This window comes from Oncorhynchus mykiss, chromosome 4 (assembly GCF_013265735.2).
Source record: "Oncorhynchus mykiss isolate Arlee chromosome 4, USDA_OmykA_1.1, whole genome shotgun sequence".
Lineage (NCBI taxonomy): Eukaryota > Metazoa > Chordata > Actinopteri > Salmoniformes > Salmonidae > Oncorhynchus > Oncorhynchus mykiss.
Window position 1 is genome coordinate 21,683,627 of NC_048568.1, and position 27,671 is coordinate 21,711,297.

At 43.9% G+C, this 27,671-nt stretch overlaps 2 protein-coding genes across 5 annotated transcripts in view; both read left to right on the top strand.

Annotated features, from left to right (window-relative positions):
• Window positions 1-89: 89 nt before the first annotated feature.
• LOC110522308 (G patch domain-containing protein 2) lies at window positions 90-17,991 on the top strand. Of its 4 annotated transcripts, none has more exons than XM_021600608.2 (10): window positions 90-454; window positions 1,641-1,884; window positions 2,275-2,822; window positions 3,076-3,140; window positions 4,960-5,136; window positions 5,391-5,514; window positions 5,648-5,702; window positions 5,846-5,910; window positions 6,051-6,139; window positions 15,515-17,991. In XM_021600608.2, the coding sequence occupies exons 1-10, from the start codon at window positions 405-407 to the stop codon at window positions 15,682-15,684; spliced, it is 1,587 nt and encodes a 528-aa protein (XP_021456283.1). In that variant the 5' UTR covers window positions 90-404; the 3' UTR covers window positions 15,685-17,991. The 4 variants fall into 4 exon arrangements, with proteins under 4 accessions (XP_021456283.1, XP_036831787.1, XP_021456284.1 ...); XM_036975892.1 differs by having other exon boundaries at window positions 94-454; window positions 2,275-2,819; XM_021600609.2 differs by having other exon boundaries at window positions 95-454; window positions 5,648-5,687.
• Window positions 17,992-18,301: 310 nt separating this feature from the next.
• Window positions 18,302-27,671, top strand: part of LOC110522310 (estrogen-related receptor gamma) — a 45,178-nt gene continuing 35,808 nt past the window's right edge. The window contains exon 1 of the mRNA XM_021600612.2: window positions 18,302-18,500. The gene's annotated coding sequence lies outside the window, so the exon portion shown is untranslated. The remainder of the gene's footprint in view (window positions 18,501-27,671) is intronic.

A 27,671-nucleotide genomic window follows, 5' to 3' on the forward strand; every position in this document is an offset into this window, starting at 1 on the left:
GCAGATGCACCACAGTCGGTTGCGTCAGCATTACCACTGAAAACGCACCCATTGAGAGGAGCAAAATGCAACACTTCGGAATCTGTGCATCATCGCGTGGCTTTTCGTCACCGTAGCCAGGGCACCAAAACAGCAGAGAAGTTGAGCCTTGAGTTTCCACGCGTTTAGTTGCGGAAATTGACCCACTGCGGTTAATTTTCTGAATCATATAATCTACCAAAGTTAGTGACACCAGTACAGTAGGTGGCAGTAATGCGCAATTAACGTTGATACTTGTTAGCCAACCACACCACAGAATGAATTGTGTTGCCTGCTTTCGCATATGTCCTAGCAAGCTTTATTAGCTAGCATTAGAAGACTCCCCTTTGTTTTTGGTTAAAAGTAACCGGCTTTGAGGGGCTTTAATGTTCCGTGAAGCTCATTTAAAGACCATCGGTAAAGCGGGAACCAGCTGGTAAGTGATGTTAATTCATGGCTAGCATAGCACCCCTGCCTAACGTATTTCGATGAAACGACAGTGCCAACGTTAATCGGTTAACGTTACCTAGCTAAAGATCAGATGTTGACATTGTCAGCTAAATGGATCACTAACGTCTGACTGCCCAAATTGCGTTCTCGGTCTAGATTTAGCTAAATTAATTAGCTTTTCTTTTGCGACTTAGCCAACAATACTAGCTAACCGGTTAGCTTTTAAAATGAGGCCAGATCTCCATGGATTGTGCCTGGGCCGTCTAGCACAAGTCTTGCATGCAAGTTTAGCTAATAGCTAGCTGGCACATACACGGGAACACCTTCCATTACAGATCATAAGATGCCAGGGGCGTATTAATTACGCCTTGTAACGAAAGTTAAGTATCAGAGCAAACGGGACGAGGCAACAACATGAATTTACCCAATAGAAACTGGTTTTCGTTACGAAAGATTATGCTGCACAATGAATACAGCCCTGGTCTCGTGGGACAGTTTCACATTGACACTTAATAGGATACACACTAGGCTGTACACAAAAAAGTGGATTGTATAAGGAGGTTGACTGGTTTAGAGTTCAGAATGCCACATTGACAACTTAATGCAGATTAAGCAATAATCCAGATAGTAGGGTTGTATTGAACACAGGCAGGAGCACATGGGGAAGGGTTGCAGGATAATATAGTTTACTAGGGAAAAACAAGAGGGAGGTAACACGTTAACATACAAGCATGACAGACAAGTGCAAAAAGCAGAATAAACTGAAGTGTATCAAACAAACTGAGGATCTTACATACTGGACTGGCAGGAAATTGTACAAAATATGGCAGCAGCATATACACTTTGACAAACTCAAAGGATCTTAATGTTAACACATTTACAAATGTGTGCCAATAATGGAAAGTACAGCCACACACACCATGGAAGAAAAAAAATAGGATGTCCACCTCATACATTCACCAACAGGAATAAGCAAGTTTGGAGGGAACACTATTGCTTAAATAGACATGGGTGCTAATGAGCAGAGTGGAGACAGTTGTGGTGGAGCGTGGCCAGGGGGGAAAGGTGTGGCAAGAGGTTATGGATGAGGACATGAGCCATCACAACACACACACAAATTAAAATCTTCACTGTTTGTTACACACTCATACCTCCTTTCTCTCCTTCCCCAGGCACTTTAGCCGGGCGATGGACGAGCTGGTCCATGACCTGGTGTCGGCGCTGGAGGAGAGCTCGGAGCAGGCGGCACGGGGGGGCTTCGGGGATGGGGGGGACCACGCGCTGGCCGTAGGCTGCCTGCTGAAGAGACAGGCCCGGAAACGTCGTGGGAGGAAGCGACGCTCTGACAACCCCCACCCACCCTGGGAGACTGGCCACCTCAGTGAGGGATCTGAGTCCAGCCTGGATGAACACAAGGTGGGGAGGTGGTCTCGAGTAGGCCCTTAATGAAATGGTATTGTTGTTATTGTAAAGGAATAGTTCCTTTGGCAACTGCTTTTTTTCCCCCAGGAAAGTACAGTAAGCAGATTCCTTAAGATAACAGATACTGTCCATTTCACTGTCTAAGCTAGGTAGCCTAGTGGTTAAGAGCATTGGGCCAGTAAATGAAAGGTTGCTGGTTCAAATCCCGAGCCAACTAAGTGAAAATAATCTGTTGATGTGCCCTTGAGCAAGGCACTTAACCCTAATGTAAGTCGTTCTGGATAAGAGTGTATGTAAAATGTTTGACTTTCTGAACGTCTCTTTGGCTAACCGTTTTTGTCTTTCCTCTTGCTCTCCTTCTCTTCCTCGCTCATTTCCTCTCAGGACTACCGCACCACCACAGGCGGCATTGCCAGCAGCAACAGCCACGCCCGTGATAACAGCGACTCTGATGAGCAGCTGGGGTCCAAGCGCCGTACACCCCTGAACCCTGACACAGGGCGTGCCAAACGCCCCATCTGGCAGGAGGATCTAGGAGGAGTTCCGGGTGCAGAGGGGTCCCGTAGTTTGAGGCGACGGCGCAAGGTCAAACGCATGGCCGTGGACCCCCCTCTGGAGCCGGTGACCTCCAGTAGCAACACCCCCATGCTAGGGCCCCCACCCGTCCCCAAGCCCCACGCAGGGTGCAGGATCCCTGGGGTGAGCGTGGCTGAGGGCAGGGCGGGGATGGAGCTCGTTGGTGGTGGTGGGGTTGGAAGAGGGAAAAGCAGGATAAAGAAGAGGAAAATGGCTGCCCACAGGCTGGGGCTGGAGGCAACTGATGAAGGGGTGGTGGTGGAGAGTGAGGACGCCATTATGGGGCAGGCAGGGCCCAAGGACAAGATGGAGTTTGAGGAGCAGAAGGGCTCGGACGAGGACATGAGTGACAGGTGGTTAGTGTTTCTCTTGTCTGCTGTGTTTCCCTGCTCCTCGGTATAGGCCTATACGTTCACAGGTATGCTCACCTGGTTGGAAAGCAGTATTTAGGAGACTTGTTTGCTAGGTTATTCTTCCCATAGCTTCATCTCCCTGAGAGTTTTCCTTGTATGATGGGCAATGGAAATTGATTTCAGATTGTTCTCTTCTTTTCCTATCACCTCACACCCCATATTTTCTAATTTCTCTCTCTCTTTCTCTCTCTGTTAGTGAGACCAGCAGTGTCAGCAACAGTAGCGATGGTGGACTGTACACCAATGACGAGGGGAGGCAAGGTAACCGTCTATTTTGCTGGCCACCAAATCTTGTTATTTACAGGAATGGCGGAGTACCATTTTTATTGTTACATGCTTCGTAAAAAAACAGGTCTAGACTAAAAGTGAAACGCTTACGGGTCCTTTTTCAACAATGCAGAGTTAAAGATAAAAATCTAAATAGTGACACAAGGAATAATTACACAGTGAATAACAATAATGAGTAAAAATAACATGCCTATATACCGGCAGTACCGAGTCGATGTGCAGTGGTACGAGATAATTGAGGTAGCTATGTACATATAGGTAGGGGTAAAGTGACTAGACAACAGGATAGATAATTGACAATGGCAACAGTATATGTGGTGAGTATGAAAGTGTGTGTGAGTGTGGCCTCAGTATGGTAGTATGCATGTGTGTTGTGTATGTATTGTGTGATGGGGGGTCAGTGTGAGTGTATGTGGGTAGTGTCCAGTGTGTGTGGGTAGTGTCCGGTGTGTGTGGGTAGTGTCCGGTGTGTGTGGGTAGTGTCCGGTGTGTGTGGGTAGTGTCCGGTGTGTGTGGGTAGTGTGTGTGGGTAGTGTCCAGTGTGTGTGCATAGAATTAGTGCAAACAAGGTTCAATGTAGGTAGTCTGGGTAGCCATTTGATTAGCTATTTATCAGCCTTGTTTAGCAGTCTTATGTATCAGGGGTAGAAGCTGTTCAGGGTCCTGTTGGTTCCAGACTTGGTACACTGGTACCGCTTGCCGTGGGTGGCTGGAGTCTTTGTTCTCTGATACCGCCTGGTATAGAGGAACTGGATCAAATAACACCTATTAATAACAGGTGTAGACTAACAGTGAAATGCTTACTTACGTGTCCCTTTCTACCTATGCAGAGTTAAAGATAGAAAGAAATAGAAAAGGGGGGCCATACTCATCACCCTCTGTAGCACCTTGCGGTCGGGTGCCTTGCGGTTTCCATACTAAGACGTGATGCAGCCAGTCAAGATGCTCTCAATGGTGCAGCTGTAGAACTTTGAGGATCTAAAGACACCACCTGGTTTACCACACCTTTGAACTTGAGATGGGTTAAATTCATGCCTATAACCTGTCACATGTGGCCTAATATAAAATGTACTTGTGAAGAAGTATTTTTTGCAGTGCAATGATAAACCAAGCGTACATTTTGTCTCGGGAACAGGAATGGAGAAATATGATTTTTTTCTTTCAGCATCTCTTGAGCGAATGCAAGTGGGATGGGTGGAGGCTGCGTGCAAATGTGCAATCCTTTGTGATTGACACTTTCATGAATGCAGACACTATTTCAATCACATAAAATTATGCATCCAAGACGAACTGAAATCTTATCCAAAACATCCAGATAATTTTCACAGCCTTAATTTCAACCTTTCCTTTGCAAATTTTGCTTGGGAAGAATCATTACCTTGTGTTAGAGCTTTTCTCCCTGATCCCTAAACATCTTGGTCTGTGAGAGAATCGGATGTGTCAACTAGATTATTAATGCATTAATTCTATCATTTATGACATTTATTCTTGTGAGTACCGATTTTTCTAGACCAAGTTATGCCATAAGAGAAGCTGCATGTATCTAATTATTTACAAGTTGACTAACAAATCGCCTTCCAAATGTCAGAAATTATAAGCAGAAACATATCCAAGTTAGGCTTTAACAAAATATTCAACACCTGCTGTCCCATGTCATTTATAGCAGTGTTATCAACAAGGATAAAAAATGTGTGTCTTGAAAAAGATTGTTCCAAAATCTGAGTAAATGTTTTGTATGAAAACTATTTTCCAAACCCTGACCGTTAACTTCTAACCTCTTCCCGTCTCCCAGCTGATGATGAGCAGAGTGACTGGTTCTATGAGGGGGACCCGGGGGGAGCGTGTGGGGTGGCGGGGGTGATTCCCTGGTGGGAGAGAGAGGCAGGGGAGGAACTGGACCTGGCTGACCCTGTCTTCAACAGCATCCTCACCGGATCCTTCCCCATCATGAGCCCCAGGGCACAGAGAGGTAGCTGGACCCAGACCTGTCGGTTTGTTTGTTTGTATCTCTGAGCCCAGTACCATTTTGATTCCTGGTCCCCCACTTGTCTCTGTTTTTCTTTGCGCAATAGTAGAACGAGTTACCCAAAGTCTATTGTAACCTGTCATTTGGCCAGTAGGGGGCAGCTACTGCAAAGGGTTTGTCTTGTAGCCTCTACAGCTGCCATAGTGTTTCTCCCATTAGTATATGATATGTGCACTGTGCTGTCTCTGCTGTGGCAGGGTTCCAGGCCAGGCTGAGCTGGCTGCATGGTGGGCCCCAGGGCCACGATTCCCAGGGCAGCCCAGGACAGTCCTTCAACGAGCGGCTGGGACGACACCACCAGGACCCCCCCCACTCACACGAGTCAGTCTACCTTACAACCTGACTTGTAGAATACTTGTCTACACTTTGTTTCTTTTTTCCCTTATTCAGTTTTTTTCTATAATTGACTTGACTGTGTGCAAATAAACTAAACAAACCTATGTGTCGTCCACAGCCCGTGGTTTAGTCCGGGGTCTAGACGAGAACACGGACAAGTAAGGCATGCCTCTGTTAGTTCACCGCCTAGCTGCACTTTCAAAACAGTACCGACTGTTAAACAGTTGTGGCTGATAATGCCCAGATAGACGTATTTTACATTTTCTAATAGCTGTTAGTATATTCTCTCTGTCTCTCTCTCTCTCTCTCTCTCTAGATGCACTGGGACTCACGGACAGACAGAGGGCATCGGAGGAGCTGCTCAGTGAAAACAGCCAGCAGGTACATTAGGAATAATCCAATCAACAAATTATCTCACAAATTATACAGTGGTTCCATCCACAACGGTACATTGTTTCTAGGATGTTGCCAACACATGGATGCTAATGAATGATTCCTATGTTCTGGTTGTGGTTCTACAGACAGACGAGTGGTCACCTTGGGTCTCTGTGTACGGGGGAAGTCAAGAGGAGACGCAAAGCAGCACCCCTTGGCTTACCTCCACCCACAGGTAAACTCTTTCTGACACACACTACTGCACTCACTCACTTACACACACACACACACACAACCCTGGTCATTAACCAGCTTTAGCTCTTGGCCCCTTCACCCTTCCTCCCTAACTTGGGCTGGACACCAGTCAGCTGGCAGGCTCTGCAGTCAGAGAGATACCAGATGAACCCTAAGCCAATCACGGCTGTGTGTCACAGAACGTTCCTGCTCCCCTTCACCTCTGTTAGTGTTTTTTAGGGGAGTGGAACATGTTAATACCAGGAAAGGGAATGAGACTGGGGATATAAAGGGTTAATACGTCTTGGTCAGGTGCCCATCTTGGTTCTAGGAAGAGGAAATAAAGGAGTGTATACCAATGGCTACAACTTGAAGTCATGCAACAGGAGTCTGCTCTATTGCCCACACCTGTCATTGTTACAGGGCCTTCAGAAAGTGTTCATACCCCTGGACTTATTCCACATTTGTTGCGTTACAGCCAGAATTCAAAATGGATTATAGATTTTTTTTCTCCCTCAATCTACACACAATAACCCATAATGACAAAGTGAAAACATGTTTTTAGAAAATGTTGCTAATTTATTGAAAATGAAATACAGAAATCTCATTTACATAAGTATTCACACCCCTGAGTCGATACTTTGTAAAAGCACCTTTGGCGGTGATTGCAGCTTTGAGTCGTCTTGGGTATGTCTGTATCAGCTTCTCACATCTGAATTTGGGGATTTTCTCCCATTCTTCCTTACAGATTTTCTCAAGCTTTGTTAAGTTAGATGGGGAGCAGCGGTCAACAGCAATCTTCAAGTCTTTCTACTCTGGGTTTTGACTAGGCCACTCAACGACTTTCACATTCTTGTTCTGAAGCCATTCCAGTGTTGCTTTGGCTGTTTGCTTGGGGTCATGGTCCTGTCGAAACATAAATCTTCGCCCCAGTCTAAGGTAATTTGCGTTCTGAATCAGATTGTCATCAAGGATTTGCCTGTATTTGGCTGCATTCATTGTTCCCTCTATCCTTACCAGTCTCCCAGTCCCTACCACTGAAAAGTATCCCCATAGCATGATGCTGCCACCACCATGCTTCACAATAGGGATGGCGTTAGACTTGTGATGAGCTGTGCCTGGTTTTCTCCATTCAGGACACAGAATCTAATTTGTCTCATCAGACTACAGAATCTTTTGCGTTATGATCTCTGAGTCTTTCATGTGCCTTCTTGCAAACTCCAGGTGTGCTTTCATGTGCCTTTTTCTTAGGCGTGACTTCTGTCTAGCCACTCTCCCATAAAGCCCAGATTGGTGAAGGTGCTGTAGAGACTGTTGTCCTTCTGGCAGGTTCTCCCATCTCGGCTAAGGAACTCTGTAGTTTTGGTGGTCGTTAGGTTCTTGGTCACCTTCCTGACCAAGGTCCTTGTTGCCGATTGCTCAGTTTGGTCAGACGGCCAGCTCTAGCCAGAGTCTGGGTAGTTCCATATTATTTAAATTTCCCAATGATAGACACTTTTAACACTCTAGAAATTATTGTACAGCATTCCCCAGATATATGCCTCATCACAATTCTATTTTGGAGATCTACGGACAGTTCCTTGGACTTCATGTTATAGTTTCTGCTCTGACATGCACTTCTTCTATGGTATATTGGTGATCACACAATGTAATGTGCATCCCCCTACCTACTATGCAGGATGGAAACAGGATTCCTCCCAAAAAACACCCCCCCCCAAAAAAAAAGTAAAACAACTTTTCTGTTAAAAATAATTAAAACAGATTTGATCCCAACACAGGCTCAAGGGGAACCTGGGAAGGTGGGTCTTCCAACACCAGTACCCCTTGCAAGTCTTTTGATGTAAAATCCTTGAGTCCCAAAAACATTTCTGCTATAGGCACAATCATGTCTAGTTTCCTTGACTTCTTTGAGGCTTGTGCTGTACAATTTGACTGGCAGTGAATGCAACAAAATCCACCTTTAACACACAGGGTATATTATGTCTGGCAGTAAACATTGACTACAGGCTGAGTTGTATCCACTACCATCTCTTCACTAGCACCACTTGTTTTCTCACTTATTTTAATTGCCTCCATTGTAGATTCAATTGATTAACTTTAGCCACCTCAATTTCCTTCACCCTTACAGGGCACTCCAGGAACTCAAGATCATGATCCCCACCACAATTGCAACACTGTTATCCTTTTACACACCTTTCTTCGGTATACTCTGTTCGTCTGCACACACTTGAAACATGGCCAAATCCTTTACAATTCTTACACTACAGTGGTTTGGCGACGGAAGCTCTTACGGCATAGCTTCAATAACCAAGCTTCACATGCGTAGGTATTTGCTCTTTATCAAAAAAACAGGGCCTACAGACTTTATTTTTAAAAAAAGGGCCTACAGACATTCACCCAGCGGGTCAGACACTGGGCACCAACCACACTAGGAATTCTCTTCAGTTATTCAACTTGAACATCTGTCGTCACCCCTGAGATGACTCCTTTGACTGGTGCTCTACTCCGAAGTTCAAAACACAACACTTCTGTTGTCCGGATTCTTTTGAAGCCCACTGCAATCTTCTTCTGCTCTTCAGAAAAACTATTAATCAAAATTACACCACTCCTGGTCACTCTGACAGACTCACCATTTGACACCTCAATCGGGTTTCCCACAAACGCATCCTTACTCAACAAACGCATCCTTACTCAACAAACGCATCCTTACTCAACAAATGCATCCTTACTCAACAAACGCATCCTTACTCAACAAATGCATCCTTACTCAACAAACGCATCCTTACTCAACAAACGCATCCTTACTCAACAAACGCATCCTTACTCAACAAAACGCATCCTTACTCAACAAAACGCATCCTTACTCAACAAAACGCATCCTTACTCAACAAACGCATCCTTACTCAACAAATGCATCCTTACTCAACAAACGCATCCTTACTCAACAAATGCATCCTTACTCAACAAACGCATCCTTACTCAACAAACGCATCCTTACTCAACAAACGCATCCTTACTCAACAAAACGCATCCTTACTCAACAAAACGCATCCTTACTCAACAAAACGCATCCTTACTCAACAAAACGCATCCTTACTCAACAAAACGCATCCTTACTCAACAAACGCATCCTTACTCAACAAACGCATCCTTACTCAACAAACGCATCCTTACTCAACAAACGCATCCTTACTCAACAAACGCATCCTTACTCAACAAACGCATCCTTACTCCACAAACGCATCCTTACTCCACAAACGCGTATAGATGTGAATAGATGGTGAGATTTTATTTATTTAATCCAATTTGAATTCAGGCTATAACACAACAAAATGTGGACTTAGTACTTTCTGAAGACACTGTGCGTAAAGGTCAAGGAAAAAGAAGAGACAAGATGTATTTTGTGACACAATCATTGTAGAGCAGGCCTCAGCTGGTTCATTGGGTTAGAGGTAGAGTTCAGGGGTTAAATACTGTAGCTTTTTCAGCCCATTGAGCCTAATCAATAAGCCTTCATCAAGATCATCTGCTCTACTCTTCTCTCGCTCTTCCGGTCTCCTTCAAGTTCTCTCTTTCCCTCTCCTCTTATGTCTCCCTTTAACATACTTTTGCATCCCGCCAACTTTTTTCCATCCAAAGCCTAAATGTTTATTTCCACGAACCGATCTAGTCATGATTGCGGTAAAGTTCTGCCCGCGGCTTAGTATGAAATGTAGCCGTAATGCTGAGGCGGCATTGGCACGCACTACGCTCTTAAGCTTTTGATGGCTGCTAGGCAGCACCAGTTACTACTAGGCTGTCACTGTCATTGTGAGGCATGTCACTTCACCCATCTCTTCACATAGCCCTTAGCACTGTTTTCTTAACCACAACTGGATGGAATATTGAATAGAGTAGGCTAATGTATTTGAAGGCAAAGAATTGTTGCTTACTGAAACTCCCAAAGTCATCCTATTGTTATAATAGCCTAACTGCGTTTGGTCAACTATTTCAGCACCGTTTATCAGCACTAATCAGAAGAATTTGCCTGCATGTTATGTAGTTTAACAAGTGGATTATTTTACTCTTCACTCGCAATCGTTCAGTAGCCTAGGCCTACTCTTATGGAATCCATGTCATGCCGAATGTATTCACAAATATAAATCACCAATCCACAAATGTAAATCGCTATCCACAAACAAACACCTTTTGATCTGTATTTGTAAATCGATGTATTGCATTAATCTTTTTATAACTGCAGATATGCAGGTCATATGCAATATAATGCAATATATTGAATTACAAATACAAATCAAAATGTGTTTGTGGATAGTGAATTGCATTTGTGGATTGGGGATTGTAGTGAATACTCAGGGAGAAAAAGGTGTAGATTCACGCGCAGAGCGCGGCAGGTGTTTATTTCACCTTCGCAGAAGGCAGGAATCATGGTCGCAGGCAATGGTCATACACAGGTTGGGAAACAGGCAGGTAAATAAAAACTAGGACTGAAGGCTATAACTGGTTCTCACAAACAAGCTAGAAAAAGGCTGAGTAAAGTCAAAAAGAACAATACCTCACAAAGGCACAAACAGAATGAACTGAACTAAATAAGGAGCTGATGAGACCAGGTGAGTAACTAACGCAGGTGAAATCAATGAACAAAAATGAAAGACAGGGCTACGTTCAAGAACACAAAGAAACAGGGCTACGTTCAAGAACACAAGGTTTAGAAAATAAATACAGAACCTTACAGTGATTTACATTTGTGGATTGGGGATTTACCTTTGCGAATACATTTGGCATGATATGGATCCCATATACTCCTGACCAAAAGCCGGTGACATGTCTTAATCGATCAATGTGATTTTGTTTCAGTGAATCTCCGTCTGTATATTTGGTTTATTCACTGGCTGGGCAAATAAGTGGAGGTGGCAGCTCGTCTATTCGTTTCCTCATCTATCATATTGATCAGAAAACATTTAGCATGCAATAATGTAGCCTAATTCAAATGTAGGCTTATTATTTGGCTTAATTGCCTAAAGGCAACTCCAAAAGCCCGTGGAGGTTGTGAAATATGTACACACGACTTGCATTCTTTAAAGAATATAAATATGCTATTATTTTCTATAGTTATCCTGTTGAATATACTCTCAATGTAAGACCCTACACCTGTTCCATAACGAAGCGGAGTGAGGGTAGGAAAGAGATGAAACATGGATTTTCAAAAAGCATGGGCTTGGGCTCTGTTTTGAAATATCAGGTTTTTAGAAATGTTTGCACATTTATTAAACAAAAATACCTTATTTACATAAGTATTCAGACCCTTTTGCTATGAGACTTTAAATTGAGCTCAGGTGCATCCTGTTTCCATTGATCATCCTTGAGATGTTTCAACAACTTGATTGGAGTCCACCTGTGGTAAATTCAATTGATTGGACATGATTTGGAAAGGCACACACCTGTCTATATGAGGTCACACAGGTGACAGTGCATGTCAGAGCAAAAACCAAGCCATGAGGTTGAAGGAATTGTCCGTAGGGCTCTGAGACAGGATTGTCTCGAGGCACAGATCTGGGGAAGGGTAGCAAAACATTTTTTTTGACAGCATTGAAGGTCCCCAAGAACACCGTGGCCTCCATCATTCTTAAATGGAAGAAGTCTGGAAACACCAAGACTCTTCCTATCCTGAGCCGAAGGTCACTCTGACAGAGCTCCAGGGTTCCTCTGCGGAGATGGAAGAACCTTACAGAAGGACAACAATCTCTGCAGCACTCCACCAATCAGGCCTTTATGGTAGAGTAGCCAAACAGAAGCCACTGCCCAGTAGGGCAGGGACTGGGAGACTAGTCAGGATCGAGGGGGAATATGAGCAGAGCGAAGTACAGAGAGATCCTGGATGAAAACCTGCCCCAGAGCACTCAGGACCTCAGAGCCCGGGGTGAAGGTTCACCTTCCAACAGGACAACGACCCTAAGCACACAGCCAAGACAGAGTGGCTTCGGGAGAAAACTCTGAAGTTCCTTGTGGCCCAGCCAGAGCCCGGACTTGAACCCGATCTAACATCTTTGGAGAGACCTGAAAATAGCTGTGCAGCGACTCTCCCCATCCAACCTGACAGAGCTCGAGAGGATCTGCAGAGAAGACTGTGAGAAACTCCCCAAATACAGTTGTGCCAAGCTTGTAGCATCATACCCCAAAATACTTGAGGCTGTAATCGTGGCCAAAGGTGCTTCAACAAAGTACTGAATACTTATGTAAAGTTGATTTTTCAGTTTCACATTTTTTATAAATGTCCAAAAATGACAACCTGTTTTTGCTTTGTCATTGTGTGTGTGTGTGTGTGTGTGGAATTGTGGTTTCCTAAATTTTTACAAACTAATTACAAATGAAAAGCTGAAATATATACAGTGCCTTGCGAAAGTATTCGGCCCCCTTGAACTTTGCGACCTTCTTGTCACATTTCAGGCTTCAAACATAAAGATATAAAACTGTATTTTTTTGTGAAGAATCAACAACAAGTGGGACACAATCATGACGTGGAACGACATTTATTGGATATTTCAAACTTTTTTAACAAATCAAAAACTGAAAAATTGGGCGTGCAAAATTATTCAGCCCCCTTAAGTTAATACTTTGTAGCGCCACCTTTTGCTGCGATTACAGCTGTAAGTCGCTTGGGGTATGTCTCTATCAGTTTTGCACATCGAGAGACTGACATTTTTTCCCATTCCTCCTTGCAAAACAGCTCGAGCTCAGTGAGGTTGGATGGAGAGCATTTGTGAACAGCAGTTTTCAGTTCTTTCCACAGATTCTCGATTGGATTCAGGTCTGGACTTTGACTTGGCCATTCTAACACCTGGATATGTTTATTTTTTAACCATTCCATTGTAGATTTTGCTTTATGTTTTGGATCGTTGTCTTGTTGGAAGATAAATCTCCGTCCCAGTCTCAGGTCTTTTGCAGACTCCATCAGGTTTTCTTCCAGAATGGTCCTGTATTTGGCTCCATCCATCTTCCCATCAATTTTAACCATCTTCCCTGTCCCTGCTGAAGAAAAGCAGGCCCAAACCATGATGCTGCCACCACCATGTTTGACAGTGGGGATGGTGTGTTCAGGGTGTTGCTTTTACGCCAAACATAACGTTTTGCATTGTTGCCAAAAAGTTCTATTTTGGTTTCATCTGACCAGAGCATCTTCTTCCACATGTTTGGTGTGTCTCCCAGGTGGCTTGTGGCAAACTTTAAACAACACTTTTTATGGATATCTTTAAGAAATGGCTTTCTTCTTGCCACTCTTCCATAAAGGCCAGATTTGTGCAATATACGACTGATTGTTGTCCTATGGACAGAGTCTCCCACCTCAGCTGTAGATCTCTGCAGTTCATCCAGAGTGATCATGGGCCTCTTGGCTGCATCTCTGATCAGTCTTCTCCTTGTATGAGCTGAAAGTTTAGAGGGACGGCCAGGTCTTGGTAGATTTGCAGTGGTCTGATACTCCTTCCATTTCAATATTATCGCTTGCACAGTGCTCCTTGGGATGTTTAAAGCTTGGGAAATCTGTTTGTATCCAAATCCGGCTTTAAACTTCTTCACAACAGTATCTCGGACCTGCCTGGTGTGTTCCTTGTTCTTCATGATGCTCTCTGCGCTTTTAACGGACCTCTGAGACTATCACAGTGCAGGTGCATTTATACGGAGACTTGATTACACACAGGTGGATTGTATTTATCATCATTAGTCATTTAGGTCAACATTGGATCATTCAGAGATCCTCACTGAACTTCTGGAGAGAGTTTGCTGCACTGAAAGTAAAGGGGCTGAATCATTTTGCACGCCCAATTTTTCAGTTTTTGATTTGTTAAAAAAGTTTGAAATATCCAATAAATGTCGTTCCCCTTCATGATTGTGTCCCACTTGTTGTGGATTCTTCACAAAAAAATACAGTTTTATATCTTTATGTTTGAAGCCTGAAATGTGGCAAAAGTTCGCAAAGTTCAAGGGGGCCGAATACTTTCGCAAAGCACTGTATATAGAGTGAATAAGTATTCAACCTCTTTGTTATGGACTCACTCTGCAGCAAGTGTTTAACATGATTTTTAAATTACTACCTCATCTCTGTACCCCACACATACAATTATCTGTATGGTTCCTCAGTCGAGCAGTGAATTTCAAACACAGATTCAACCACCAGGGAGGTTTTCCAATGCTTCACTAAGAAGGGCACCTATTGGTAGAGATGGAAAGAAATAGCAGACATTCAATATCTCTTTGAGAATGGTGAAGTTATTAATTACACTATGGATTGTGTATCAATACACCCAGTCACTACAAAGATACAGGCATCATTCGAAGAGGAAGGAAGCCGCTCAGGGATTTCAACATGAGACCAAGAGTGACTTTGAAAGAGTCACATAGTTTAATGGTTTAATCAACAACGTTGTAGTTGTTCCACAATACTAACCTAATTGACAGAGTAAAAAGAAGGAAGCCTGTACAGAATAAAATATTCCAAAACATGCATCCTGTTTGCAACAAGGCACTAAAGTAATTTCCCTGAATACAAAGTGTTATGTTTGGGGCAAATCCAATACAACACATTACTGAGTACCACTCTCCATATTTTCAAGCATAGTGGTGGCTGCATCATGTTATAGGTATGCTTGTAATCGTTAAGGACTGGGGGGTTTTTCAGGATAAAAAGAAACGTAATGGAGCTAAGCACAGGCAAAATCCTAGAGGAAAACCTACTTCAGTCTGCTTTCCCCCAGACACAGGGAGAGGAATAACCTGAAACACAAGGCCAAATCTACATTGGAGTTGATACCAAGATGCCCTTGGCCGAGTTACAGTTTTAACTTAAATCTACTTGAAAATATATATGACACAACCTGAAAATGGTTGTGTAGCAATGATCAACAACCAAGTTGACAGCGCTTGAATTATTTTAAAAAGAATAATGGGCAAATGTTGCACAATCCAGGTGTGGAAAGCTCATAGAGACTCACAGCTGTAATTGCTGCCAAAGGTGGTTCTACAAAGTATTGAGATATTTCTGTATTTAATTTTCAATACATTTGCAATAATGTATAAAAATATGTTTTCACTTTGTTATTATGTGGTATTGTGTGTAGATGGGTGAGAGATTTTTTTTTTAAAAATGAATTTAACCCATTTTGGATTCAGGCTGTAACGCAACAAAATGTGGAATAAGTCCAGGGGTATGAACACTTTCTGAAGGCACCCTATGTGGTCTATAAAGTCCATAAAGTCTCTGTAAAGTGTAATACTCTCCACATATGTCTCCCTCCACCTCTAACATGCTCTCTCCTTTTATGTCTCCATCTCCTCTTCTCTGTAGTAACTCTGTGTTCCTGTTCTTTTATGTCTCCTTCTCTAGGGGTGGTAGGTGAGAGTGCGGGGCCCATCCCAGAGACCAACATGGGGAACCGGATGCTGCAGAGTATGGGCTGGAGCCCTGGCATGGGCTTGGGTCCGGAGGGCAGGGGCATCACTGAGCCTGTTCGGGCCACACAGAGACCCAAGGGAGCGGGCCTGGGTTTTAACTGAGCCCCATGCTTTAGGCCCCAAACTGAACAGGCCAGGCCAGCAGGCCTCGATGGAGATGGACCCTACTGAGAGCAGGGAGGACGGTGGTCAACACTTCCTGGGAAAGAAGGACTGATAGAGCATCAGAGCTGGAAGAAGGAACAAATGCAAATGTTTTACTTAAAGGAGGACGAACATCCTATGATAGGGAAAGTCACAACCCTGGTTAGAGAGGAAGTGCATGGAGCGTTAGGGTTCCCATCAGGACTCCTGAGTGGCGCAGCGGTCTAAGGCACTGCGTCACTACAGTCCCTGGTTCGAATCCAGGCTGTATCACATCCGGCCGTGATTGGGAGTCCCATAGGGCGGCGCACAATTGACCCAGCGTCATCCGGGTTTGACCGGGGTAGGCCGTCCTTGTAATTAAGAATTTGTTCTTAACCTACTTGCCTATTTAAATTAAGGTTAAATAAAATAAAAATATATTTTTTAAACTCAGATTTGTACTTGATGTCCAACATACCAGGGAAAAGAGAAGGAATGAAGAGAAGACAACCAGGCATTGTAGTTGGGTTTGATTGTGTGCAACTAGCCAGGCTATATAGTTGGACTGTGTACTACACACTAAAAGGCTCAGTTTCACAAGAATACAATTTCTCTTCAATCAATGTTCCATTTTCTGTAAGTATGGCAGAGCCAAATGGTTGTGTGATGTTGCACAGGATGACAAAAAATATATTTCAGGTTAAAATAATTGTAAGCATCAAAATCACTCATGGATGTTCATGTGGTTGAAGTTATAGTTTCTTTTAAATATTTGTTGCAATGCCACATTACATTGGCATTATTCCAAGGTAACTATAGTGGTATAACCTATGTAGCTAGTACTTACTCTGGTTAGTACAAAAAGGTGATGGCTGAAGTGGTAGCTAAGTAGTGCATGGTAATTAAATGTATACTACTTGTAGTTGCATTACATTAGTGTTATACCAGAGTAACTGGCAAATGTAAAAACAAAAAAAAATAGGGTAAATGTAATATATATTACATTTAAACTATCATATGCTTTCTTTGGAATATTGGTCAGTTATGTTGGAATGTGTAGATGGTATGCCTGAGGGAAGAGAGTGGTAAATGATTCAGGAAATTAATCATGGTATGGTCAATCCCTGAAGATTCCAGAATAGTGTCTATTTTATTAAAAAGAAGCCAAACAAAAGTCAAAAGTAATCAGGCTGTACTTGCTTTGTATGCATCACATGGAAATGCCTCCTTTCCAATAATGATTTACAGTGGTCGTGTCCAAAATCTGGCTTGCCCAATACTTAGTTAAATTGCATACTGTGTACTAATCGTACTACATCTGGTATTCCAAGTCGGGGTCGTGACCCCAATGCAATGGAGTCGCCAGATTTTCTTTGGGTTGAAGGGGCACAAGAAATGACTGTATGGGACAATGTATAACGTTTTTGAGTAAATGTATTTATTGGTTCCTATTCATTTTGATGAGAAAGCTGGAAATGTAATGAGTTGAAGGTTGTTTGTTGATGTAAAAAATCGAAATGTACAGATTTTAAGGTTGTTTCATTAGATTTTGGGGTGGGAGGAGGTTTGCCAGAAATTCTGGAGAAAATAATGGTATCCCCGCTGAGAAAGTTTGAATACTACAATACCACTTTACTACATAGTATTTAGAACGTACTGTTTATTAAAATCAAATGCAGTAAGCAACATATCAGCTGTACTCGTCTCATCCTACTGAGAATGTGTCATCTAATACGCAATTACGTTGATTCCCGCCGTTTGGTCATTTTAGTACAGCGCGTCCTCAGCTGATTATCAGCTGTTGTCTAGCAAGACGATTCTCTTCCTCATGTGCAGCAAATTCTACTAGATGAAAAGACTAAATGAGTATGACATCATGGCATTTAAAGCATACTAAGGAAATACAAAGTCACACACTATAAAACCTTTTAAAAATTTGCATACCCAAAATGCCTACTATTTTGAACTATTACAGGTATTCGGACACAGGCAATGACGTTTTATGAAGCGAAGGGCATTACTTTACAGTCCTGTAGTTATTTTAGTCTGCCATTTACCTGGTAAATACCAACTGAAATAGGATGGCAAAATAAAGTGTTGGCAATGTAATGTGTGGAATAATCCCCTTGTATTATGAGCAGATGTGAGATCAATTTCTCTTACCACGGTCTGGTCTTTAACAATTATTAGCAGAACTGTGCAAAACTGTTTTACATGTCAGTTAAATCAGGAAGGAACAAAGTAAATGTGGTGATACTCTGAAACAATAAACACTGTTTAGAAGTAATATTCATGTTTGTTATTGTTTATATGGTTTACACAAACCTCAAGCAAAAAAAGAAAAAGTCCCTCAGAAAACATCAAAATACCAGTTTTCCAAAAACAGCTTCATAAATTGCATATCTTTATTGACATCTACACTTGCATCAAACACATGCTGACACAGAACCTCACTGAAACGTGATGCCATTGCCTCTCTCTTTCCCTCCCTCTCTCCCCCTCTCTGCAAGGCTGCTATAGCAATTCCCGTGTCTATGGGAATGCAGGAGAGCTGTGTCCTCTACTTCCTCTCTATCCTCTCCCCCTATCACACACACTCAGGACTCCCCTGTGAGTGGGGTAAGTGAACTCTGTGCTGCCTGGTCCGGAGTAGAGGAGAGAAAGGTCTGTGCTGCTGCTGCATCGCTGAGCCACAGAGAGGAGAGGAAGGAAGAGAGCTGGGTAGAGCTGAGGCATTTGTCCTTGAGACTGACTGACTGCAGCTGGCTGCAGTACTCTGGAGGAACCAGTGAGTAAGTACTGAGCAGGTGCAGGGGCTGGATGGGTTTTTAGGACATGGACGGGTTGTTGTGGGATATTTAGACTGGGGGCATTTAGAGGGTATTTGGATGTGTATCTACAGTGGGGTATTTTGACCAAGGCAGTTGGCTAGAGGGCATTTGGGCTCGATTTAAATGTGTGTGTGTGTGTTACCTTTGTCCAGGTGGTAGATATCTGTCCTGTACTCCGGTATACCCACCGTACTGTTTTTTTTCATCAGCTTTCTGCTCTCCTCTCTCAAAACAGTGTGTCGCTACACATTTTGTTTTGAGAATAGCTATTAGAACATTCCTCAATCTTCCGCCTGCATTCTGAGGTCATGTTTGTCAGTGATATAATTTTTTCACTACATTTGTATTATTTTTCCCATCTCGCAAAGTAAACATTTCTTTACAGAGCTTTACTCCCTCCCTCCCTCCCTCTCTAACCCCCCCCCCCCCCCCCCCCCCCTCTCTAGTGTTGACAGATCGATAGTTATACATCTATAATTGGAAGCCATCAGTTATGGCGGTCCTCCAAAGCCAGTCATTATCGTGTGTAATCTTGCAGAAAATTACATTTGGATTGGTGTTCCTGGCGTAGCTGAGACTCACTGGTCTGTGTTAGCCTGGCTAACTGGCTTCTGCTCAATCTATCCACCTTTATATGAGAGTTAGAGAGAGAGGGGTAGAGGGAGGGGGAGAGGAGGGAGGGGGAGAGGGAGAGGGGGGAGAGGGAGGGGGAGGTAGAGGGCGGAGGGGAGGTAGGTAGAGGGCGGAGGGGAGGGAGGGTGAGTGAGGGGGGGAGGTAGAGGGAGGAGGGGAGTGAGGGGGAGAGGTAGCGGGAGGAGGGGAGGGAGGGAGAGGTAGAGGTCATAGAGATGGAGAGGGACAGGTATGTGAGAGGGAGGAGACGGAGGAGGGACAGGAGAGGAGATAAAAGAGACAGATGGAGAGTTATTGGAGAGTGAGGAGGCAGAGGGAGAACATGGGATAGAGAGAAAGAGAATGAGGGAAAGAAAGTGGAAAAAGGAGAGTGGGTAGCAGCTAGAGAGAGCGGAGGAACAGAAGCGAGGTGGGAGGAAGTATTAGGAAATTGGCTCCTATACACCAGGATTACACCAGCCAGACAGTTAGCTTTATCACCTGTGGAGAGAGACCTTAACTGTGGGGTGATAGGTCAGGTAATCTGACCTTTAGTGTGTGTGTGCACGTGCAGTGGTGTAGTGGAGGGTAAACGCAAGTAAACGCAAGTAAACAGAGTTTACCCACTTTTGGCTCAACAGTTTACCCAACTTTTCTGTGTACCACTACATCACTGTGTGTGTGTCAAAATCAAATTCAATTTTATTTGTCACACACACATGGTTAGCAGATGTTAATGTGAGTGTAGCGAAATGCTTGTGCTTCTAGTTCCGACAATGCAGTAATAACCAACGAGTAATCTAACCTAACAATTTCACAACAACTGCCTTATACACACAAGTGTAAAGGGATGAAGAATATGTACAGAAAGATATATGAATGAGTGATGGTACAAAACGGCATAGGCAAGATGCAGTAGATGGTATCGAGTACAGTATATACATTTGAGATGAGTAATGTAGGGTATGTAAACATTATATTAAGTGGCATTGTTTAAAGTGGCTAGTGATACATGTTTTACATAAATGTTTCCAATATTAAAGTGGCTGGAGTTGAGTCAGTATGTTGGCAGCAGCCACTCAATGTTAGTGGTGGCTGTTTAACAGTCTGATGGTTTTGAGATAGATCTGTTTTTCAGTCTCTCAGTCCCTGCTTTGATGCACCTGTACTGACCTCGCCTTCTGGATGATAGCGGGGTGAACAGGCAGTGGCTCGGGTGGTTGTTATCCTTGATGATCTTTTTGGCCTTCCTGTGACTTCGGGTGGTGTAGGTGTCCTGGAGGGCAGGTAGTTTGCCCCCGGTGATGCGTTGTACAGACCTCACTACCCTCTGGAGAGCCTTATGGTTGTGGGTGGAGAAGTTGCCATACCAGGCGGTGATACAGCCCGACAGGATGCTCTCGATTGTGCATCTGTAAAAGTTTGTCAGTGCTTTTGGTGACAAGCCAAATTTCTTCAGCCTCCTGAGGTTGAAGAGGCGCTGCTGCGCCTTCTTCACCACACTGACTGTGTGGGTGGACCAATTCAGTTTGATGTGTACGCAGAGGAACTTAAAATCCACTACCCACTCCACTACTGTCCCGTCTATGTGGATAGGTGGGTGCTCCCTCTGCTGTATCCTGAAGTCCACGATCATCTCCTTTGTTTTCTTGACGTTATTTTCCAGACACCACACTCTGAGGGCCCTCAGCTCCTCCCTGTAGGCTGTCTCGTTGTTGTTGGTAATCAAGCCTACCACTGTAGTGTTGTCTGCAAACTTGTTGATTGAGTTGGAGGCGTGCATGGCCACGCAGTCGTGGGTGAACAGGGAGTACAGGAGAGGGCTCAGAACGCACCCTTCTGGGGCCCCAGTGTTGAGGATCAGCTGGGTGGAGATGTTGTTACCTACAACATCAGTTTGGAGGGTACTATGGTGTTAAATGCTGAGCTGTGGTCGATGAACAGCATTCTCACGTAGGTGACCCAGATGGGTTTGGGCAGTGTGGTTGCGATTGCGTCGTCTGTGGACCTATTGGGGCGGTAAGCAAATTGGAGTGGGTCTAGGGTGTCAGGTAGGGTGGAGGTGATATGGTCCTTGACTTGTCTCTCAAAGCACTTCATGATGACGGAAGTGAGTGCTACGGGGCGGTAGTCATTTAGCTCAGTTACCTTAGCTTTCTTGGGAACAGGAACAATGGTGGCCCTCTTGAAGCATGTGGGAACAGCAGACTGGGATAAGGATTGATTGAATATGTCCGTAAACACACCAGCCAGCTGGTCTGCGCATGCTCTTATGACGTGGCTGGGGATGCCATCTGGGCCTGCAGCCTTGCTAGGTTTAAAACGTTTAAATGTTTTACTCACGTCGGCTGCAGTGAAGGAGAGTCCGCAGGTTTTGGTAGAGGGCCGTGTCAGTGGCACTGTATTGTCCTCAAATCGAGCAAAGAAGTTGTTTAGTCTGTCTGGGAGCAAGACATCCTGGTCCGCGACGGGGCTGGTTTTCTTATTGTAATCCGTGATTGACTGTAGACCCTGCCACATACCTCTTGTGTCTGAGCCGTTGAATTGCGACTCTACTTTGTCTCTATACTGACGCTTAGCTTGTTTGATTGCCTTGCGGAAGGAATTGCTACACTGTTTGTATTCGGTCATGTTTCCAGTCACCTTGCCCTGGTTAAAAGCAGTGGTTCGCGCGAATGCTGCCATCAATCCATGGTTTCTGGTTTGGGAATGTTTTAATAGTTGCTGTGGGTACGACATTGCTGATGCACTTGCTAATAAACTCGCTCACCGAATCAGCGTATTCATCAATGTTGTTTTTTTACGCAATGCGGAACATATCCCAATCCACGTGATCGAAGCAATCTTGAAGCGTGGAATCAGATTGGTCGGACCAGCGTTGAACAGACCTGAGCGCGGGAACTTCCTGTTTTAGTCTCTGTCTATAGGCAGGGAGCAACAAAATGGAGTCGTGCTCAGCTTTTCCGAAAGGAGGGCGGGGGAGGGCCTTATATGCATCACGGAAGTTAGAATAACAATGATCCAGGGTTTTACCAGCCCTGGTAGCAAAATCGATATGCTGATAGAATTTAGGGAGTCTTGTTTTCAGATTGGCCTTGTTAAAATCCCCAGCTACAATGAATGCAGCCTCAGGATATGTGGTTTCCAGTTTACGTAGAGTCAAATAAAGTTTGTTCAGGGCCGTCGATGTGTCTGCTTGGGGGGAATATATGCGGATGTGATTATAATTGAAAATAATTATCTTGGTAGATAATGCGGTCGACATTTGATTGTGAGGAATTCTAAATCAGGTGAACAGAAGGACTTGAGTTCCTGTATGTTGTTATGATCACACCACGTCTCATTAATCATAAGGCATACCCCCCCGCCCCTCTTCTTACCAGAAAGATGCTTGTTTCTGTCGGCGCGATGTGTGAAAAAAAACAGCTGGCTGTATCGACTCCAATAGCGTGTCTCGAGTGAGCCATGTTTCCGTGAAGCAAAGAACGTTACAGTCTCTTATGCCTCTCTGGAATGCTACCCTTGCTCGGATTTCATCAACCTTGTTGTCAAGAGACTGGACATTGGCAAGTAGTATGCTCAGGAGCAGTGCGTGATGTGCCCGTCTCCGGAGCCTGACCAGAAGACAGCTTCGTCTGCCCCTTTTACGGCGTCATTGTTTTGGTTCGCCGGCTGGGATCCGATCCATTGTCCTGGGTGGTGGGCAAAACACAGGATCCGCTTCGGGAAAGTCGTATTCCTGGTCGTAATGATGTTGAGTTGACGTTCCTCTTATATGCAGTAGTTCCTCCCGACTGTATGTAATAAAACGTGTGTGTGTGTGTGTGTGTGTGTGTGTGTGTGTGTGTGTGTGTGTGTGTGTGTGTGTGTGTGTGTGTGTGTGTGTGTGTGTGTGTGTGTGTGTGTGAGAGAGTGTGAGAGTGTGAGAGTGTGAGAGTGTGAGAGTGTGAGAGTGAGCGAGTGTGAGAGTGAGTGAGTGAGTGAGTGAGTGAGTGAGTGAGTGAGTGAGTGAGTGAGTGAGTGAGTGAGTGAGTGAGTGAGTGAGTGAGTGAGTGAGTGAGTGAGTGAGTGAGTGAGTGAGTGAGTGAGTGAGTGAGAGAGAGAGAAAGAAAGAAAGGTTCCTGTTGTCACCAGGTTCCTGAATCAGAGACATCATGCTGAGACGGTCAGGTGCTGACTAAAAGTATTCCACCTGTGTAAACACTACCCTGGCAGCTTCACACCTGAGATGGGCCCTGTGATCGGCTTGGGACACAAGTGTGTATGCCAGAGAAGAGGATGAGAGAAGGAAGAAAAGCGAGATAAGGTGTGGGGAGCTATGGGAACCTTGGAAATCTTCTCCCTCTGTCTTTTTTTCTCTATTTCTCTGTTTATTATATTTGAGTAGAGAGGTGAACAGAACAAAACAGAGAGATACAAAGAAAAAGAGAGAAAGGGAAGAATCAGGAAGGAGAGAGACAGAAAGGAGTGAGAGAAAGGCAGACAAACACACTGACACACTTACCTGCCAAACACACTGACAGAGAGAAGGAGAGAGAGGGAGAGGTGAAAGCTTCAGATCAGTGATTACTCCAATGGAAAGAGTAACAAAGTTTTTAAGATGGCTTTACACTGAACAAAAATATAAACAACACAACATGCAACAATTTCAAAGATTTTACTGAGTTACTGTTCATATAAGGAAATCAGTCAATTAAGCCCAAGTCTATGGATTTCACATGACTAGGAATACATATATGCATCCTGTTGATCACAGATACCATTAAAAACCAGAAAACCAGTCAGTATCTGGTGTGACCCCATTTGCCTCATGCAGCGTGACACATTTCCTTCGCATAGAGTTGATCGGGCTGTTGATTGTGGCATGTGGAATATTGTCCCACTCCTCTTCAAATGCTGTGTGAAGTTGCTGGATATTGGTGGGAACTGGAACGTGCTGTTGTACACATCAATCCAGAGCATCCCAAACATGCTCAATCAGTGACATGTCTGGTGAGTAAGCAGGCCATGGAAGAACTGGGACCTTTTCAGCTTTCAGGAATTGAGTGGAGATCCTTGCAACATGGGGCCGTGCATTATCATGCTGAATCATGAAGTGATGGTGGTGGATGAATGGCACGACAATGGGCCTCAGTATCTCATCATGGTATCTATGTGCATTCAAACTTCCATCGATAAAATGCAATTGTGTTTGTTGTCCGTAGCTTATGCCTGGCCATTCCATAACCCCACTGCCACCATGGGACAAACTGCTCGCCCACACGACGCTATACCATTTGGCTGGTTCAGTTGAAACCGGGATTCATCCGTGAAGAGCACAACTTCTCCAGCATGCCAGTGGCCATTCGCCCACTGAATTTGGTTGCAACGCCGAATTCAGGTCAAGACCCTGGTGAGGACATCGAGCACGTAGATGAGCTTCCCTGAGACGGTTTCTGACAGTTAGGGCAGAAATTCTTCAGCTGTCCAGGTGGCTGGTCTCAGATGATCCCGCAGGTGAAGAAGCCGCATGTGGAGGTTCTGGGCTGATGTGGTTACACGTGGTCTGCGGTTGTGAGGCGGGTTGGACGTACTGCCAAATTCTCTAAAACGACGTTGGAGGCGGCTTATGGTAGAGAAATTAACATTACATTTTCTGGCAACAGCTCTGGTGGACATTCCTGCAGTCAGCATACCAATTGCATGCTCCCTCAAAACTTGAGACATCTGTGGCATAGTGTTGTGTGACAAAACTTCACATTTTAGAGGCCTTTTATTGTCCCCAGCACAAGGTGCACTTGTGTAATGATCATGCTGTTTAATCAGCTTCTAGATATGCCACACCTGTCAGGTGGATGGATTATCTTAGCAAAGGAGAAATGCTCACTAACAGAGATGTAAACAAATGTGTGCACAACATTTGAGAGAAATAAGCTTTTTGTGAGTATGGAACATTTCTGGGATCTTTTACTTTAGCTCATGAAACATTGGACCAACACTTTACATGTTGTGTTAATATTTTTGTTCAGTATATTTGGGGACAGCTGCAATGGGCTGGTTGTGTTCCAGGAGCCACCCAATAGTGTTTTTTCCTTCTGTATTCCAAACAAGACCATACATGGTCATGTGAGCAGTGGAAACCATTTAAAACCATTGAGTAGTTGGTTGACCCAGTACACTAAGTGAAGGATCTATGGTCAGGTTCTACTACAGTTTCCCACACAGGGAGGGATCAGCCACCGGCAACAAGGCTCTGATAGCTGATACATCCTGTTTCCTGATCAATATTCAATGTATGACTGGTCAATATTTTGAGCAATCTGCTCACCCAGACATTCATCTATCAATCTATCAGTCTATCTATCCAAAGACACATCCATATAGTTTCTCCCTCCAGCTCTTTTATCTTACTCTTTCTCCCTTCCTCCACACCTCTTCGTTCTCCCCCTTCATCTCAACATCTTTAAACAACTTGTGTCAGATGGTCTGTACAATATATGTGCAGTGAGAATAGTATTTGCCCACAATGTGTCTCTGTAATTGATGGATTGCACCGAGTTAGACAATAGCTGAGTTGATTATGCTCAGTGCGTCTCGCAGTGATGATGTCAGGAGAGACAGTAGGGGGTTGGGGACACCAGAGAGTGACGCTTTTGGTTTGAAACTCAGTCTGACAGCTGTCCCTATGGAGGGGGAGGGGTATGGGGTGCTTGGTTGCTGGGGTGGGGTCTGGGGTTTGCTTCCCCCACACTCACATTTGAGAAAAACAGAAGTAATCCATACCATGGTCAACACTGACTGTTTTGTGTTGTGTTACGGGTCTGTCCTTTTTGAAAAGATGTAGAATTTCAGTATCCAGTATCACTTGAGATTGTTCAAAGCTTTGGGAATGTAGGCTACATAGCATTGACCACTGAGTAGAGAGCTTATCGAGCATGAGAAAATTTGATCTTTATTTTAAATTAATCTTCCTTGAAAAAGCCAAGGTATTCAATATGCTTGACATGCATTTTCGTGAAGATCTATGAAAACTACATGAAACTTAGGGCATCAAATACTAAACAGTAGCCAGGTTTGTTTCAAATGTTTTTATTCAGAAATGAAATGAAAACACATGCATGGGTAACTTGATATCACTAAGTAAAATGGAACAGTCACGTATAGTTATGTAGGTAGGCTATTATCATTAGAGCAAGCGAACAAAGTCATTTCTTGTGATCTTAAACTTAAGTGGCTAGCTAGACGCCACTGTGGCCCTGCTCTTGTGTGTCTAACTATTGTTGTATTCCATCCCAAGACGACTGCTTTGTGCCAGGGAAAATGTCAATCTAGCTCAAACAATGACTCAACTGATAAAATAATTAATCTTAGCTCTCCCCTCCTTATTACAATTGCTTATGGCTTTGTACTTGAAGTAGCCAATGTCTACGACCGAACAAAACAGCACAATAACTTGGCTCAGGGTATAAAGAATTCATTGATAATAACAGCTACAGCTAAGCCGTTGGGGCGATAGCCAAGAAACACTTCTTCCAATGTAAACATTATTCTTCCTAAATGGTTTATTTAAGATAATTTCCCTGTGAAGATTATTTTCATGTGTTACATTTACGTTTGTGATTAGGTTGAGATTTGGTTATGATTGTATAGGATAGCAGCACTGAATACAAATGCAGAGCCTTTGCCTTTCTGTTATTTTACGATAGCTGTTTATCTCTCCTGCGGAAGACTGGGCCCTTTAATGGTTATAGTGGTGGCCCGGTGTGGCCTGTTTCGTGTGTGTGTGTGTGTGCCTGTGCATATGTACTGTATATTGTTTGCGTATGTGTGTGCGTGCGTATATACAGTATGTGCAAATATATGTGTGTGTGTGAGTGAGGTGTTTTCGGCCTCATACGATATGTGTGAGTGAGTGAGGTGTTTTATTCCTCATACTGTATGTGTGTGTGAGAGGTGTTTTATTCCTCATACTGTATGTGTGTGTGAGTGAGGTGTTTTATTCCTCATACTGTATGTGTGTGTTTAGAGGTGTTTTATTCCTCATACTGTATGTGTGTGTGAGTGAGGTGTTTTATTCCTCATACGATATGTATGTGTGAGAGGTGTTTTATTCCTCATACGATATGTGTGTGTGAGAGGTGTTTTATTCCTCATACTGTATGTGTGTGTGAGGTGTTTAATGTTATGCGCGTGCGGCACATTACCCGTGTGATAAGAACCACTCCATGGAGTCTTGTGTCTAGGGCTTATCAAACAGCAGATTAGCAAAGCGATTTTGTCCATGCTACAGTTTGGTTTGGCAGGGGTCGCTTCAAAACATGATACTGTGTGTTGTGCGTATGAAAGACAGTGTCAGAGGGGGTGAGGGTTTGCTTCAGGACACTGAACACGACTCAGACTACTTAGATTTGAATCTGAAGTGTCCATTTCCACCGCTTTGATAGCAAAACCACAGACAGACAGACATACATATTGTGTTGTTCACCCCTGCATCACCTTCCTTTGTATTAGAAGACCAGCTAATGTAATTGGAAAATATAA

What these genes read in the sequence shown, in the direction of transcription:
- LOC110522308 (XM_021600608.2), top strand. Translation starts at nt 405, where the DNA reads ATGTTCCGTGAAGCTCATTTAAAGACCATCGGTAAAGCGGGAACCAGC. An exon ending in GACAAGTAAGGCATGCCTCT is followed by an intron (nt 5,703 to 5,845) that starts GTTAGTTCACCG and finishes CTCTCTCTCTAG; the next exon opens with ATGCACTGGGACTCACGGAC. An exon ending in TGGCTTACCTCCACCCACAG is followed by an intron (nt 6,140 to 15,514) that starts GTAAACTCTTTC and finishes CTCCTTCTCTAG; the next exon opens with GGGTGGTAGGTGAGAGTGCG.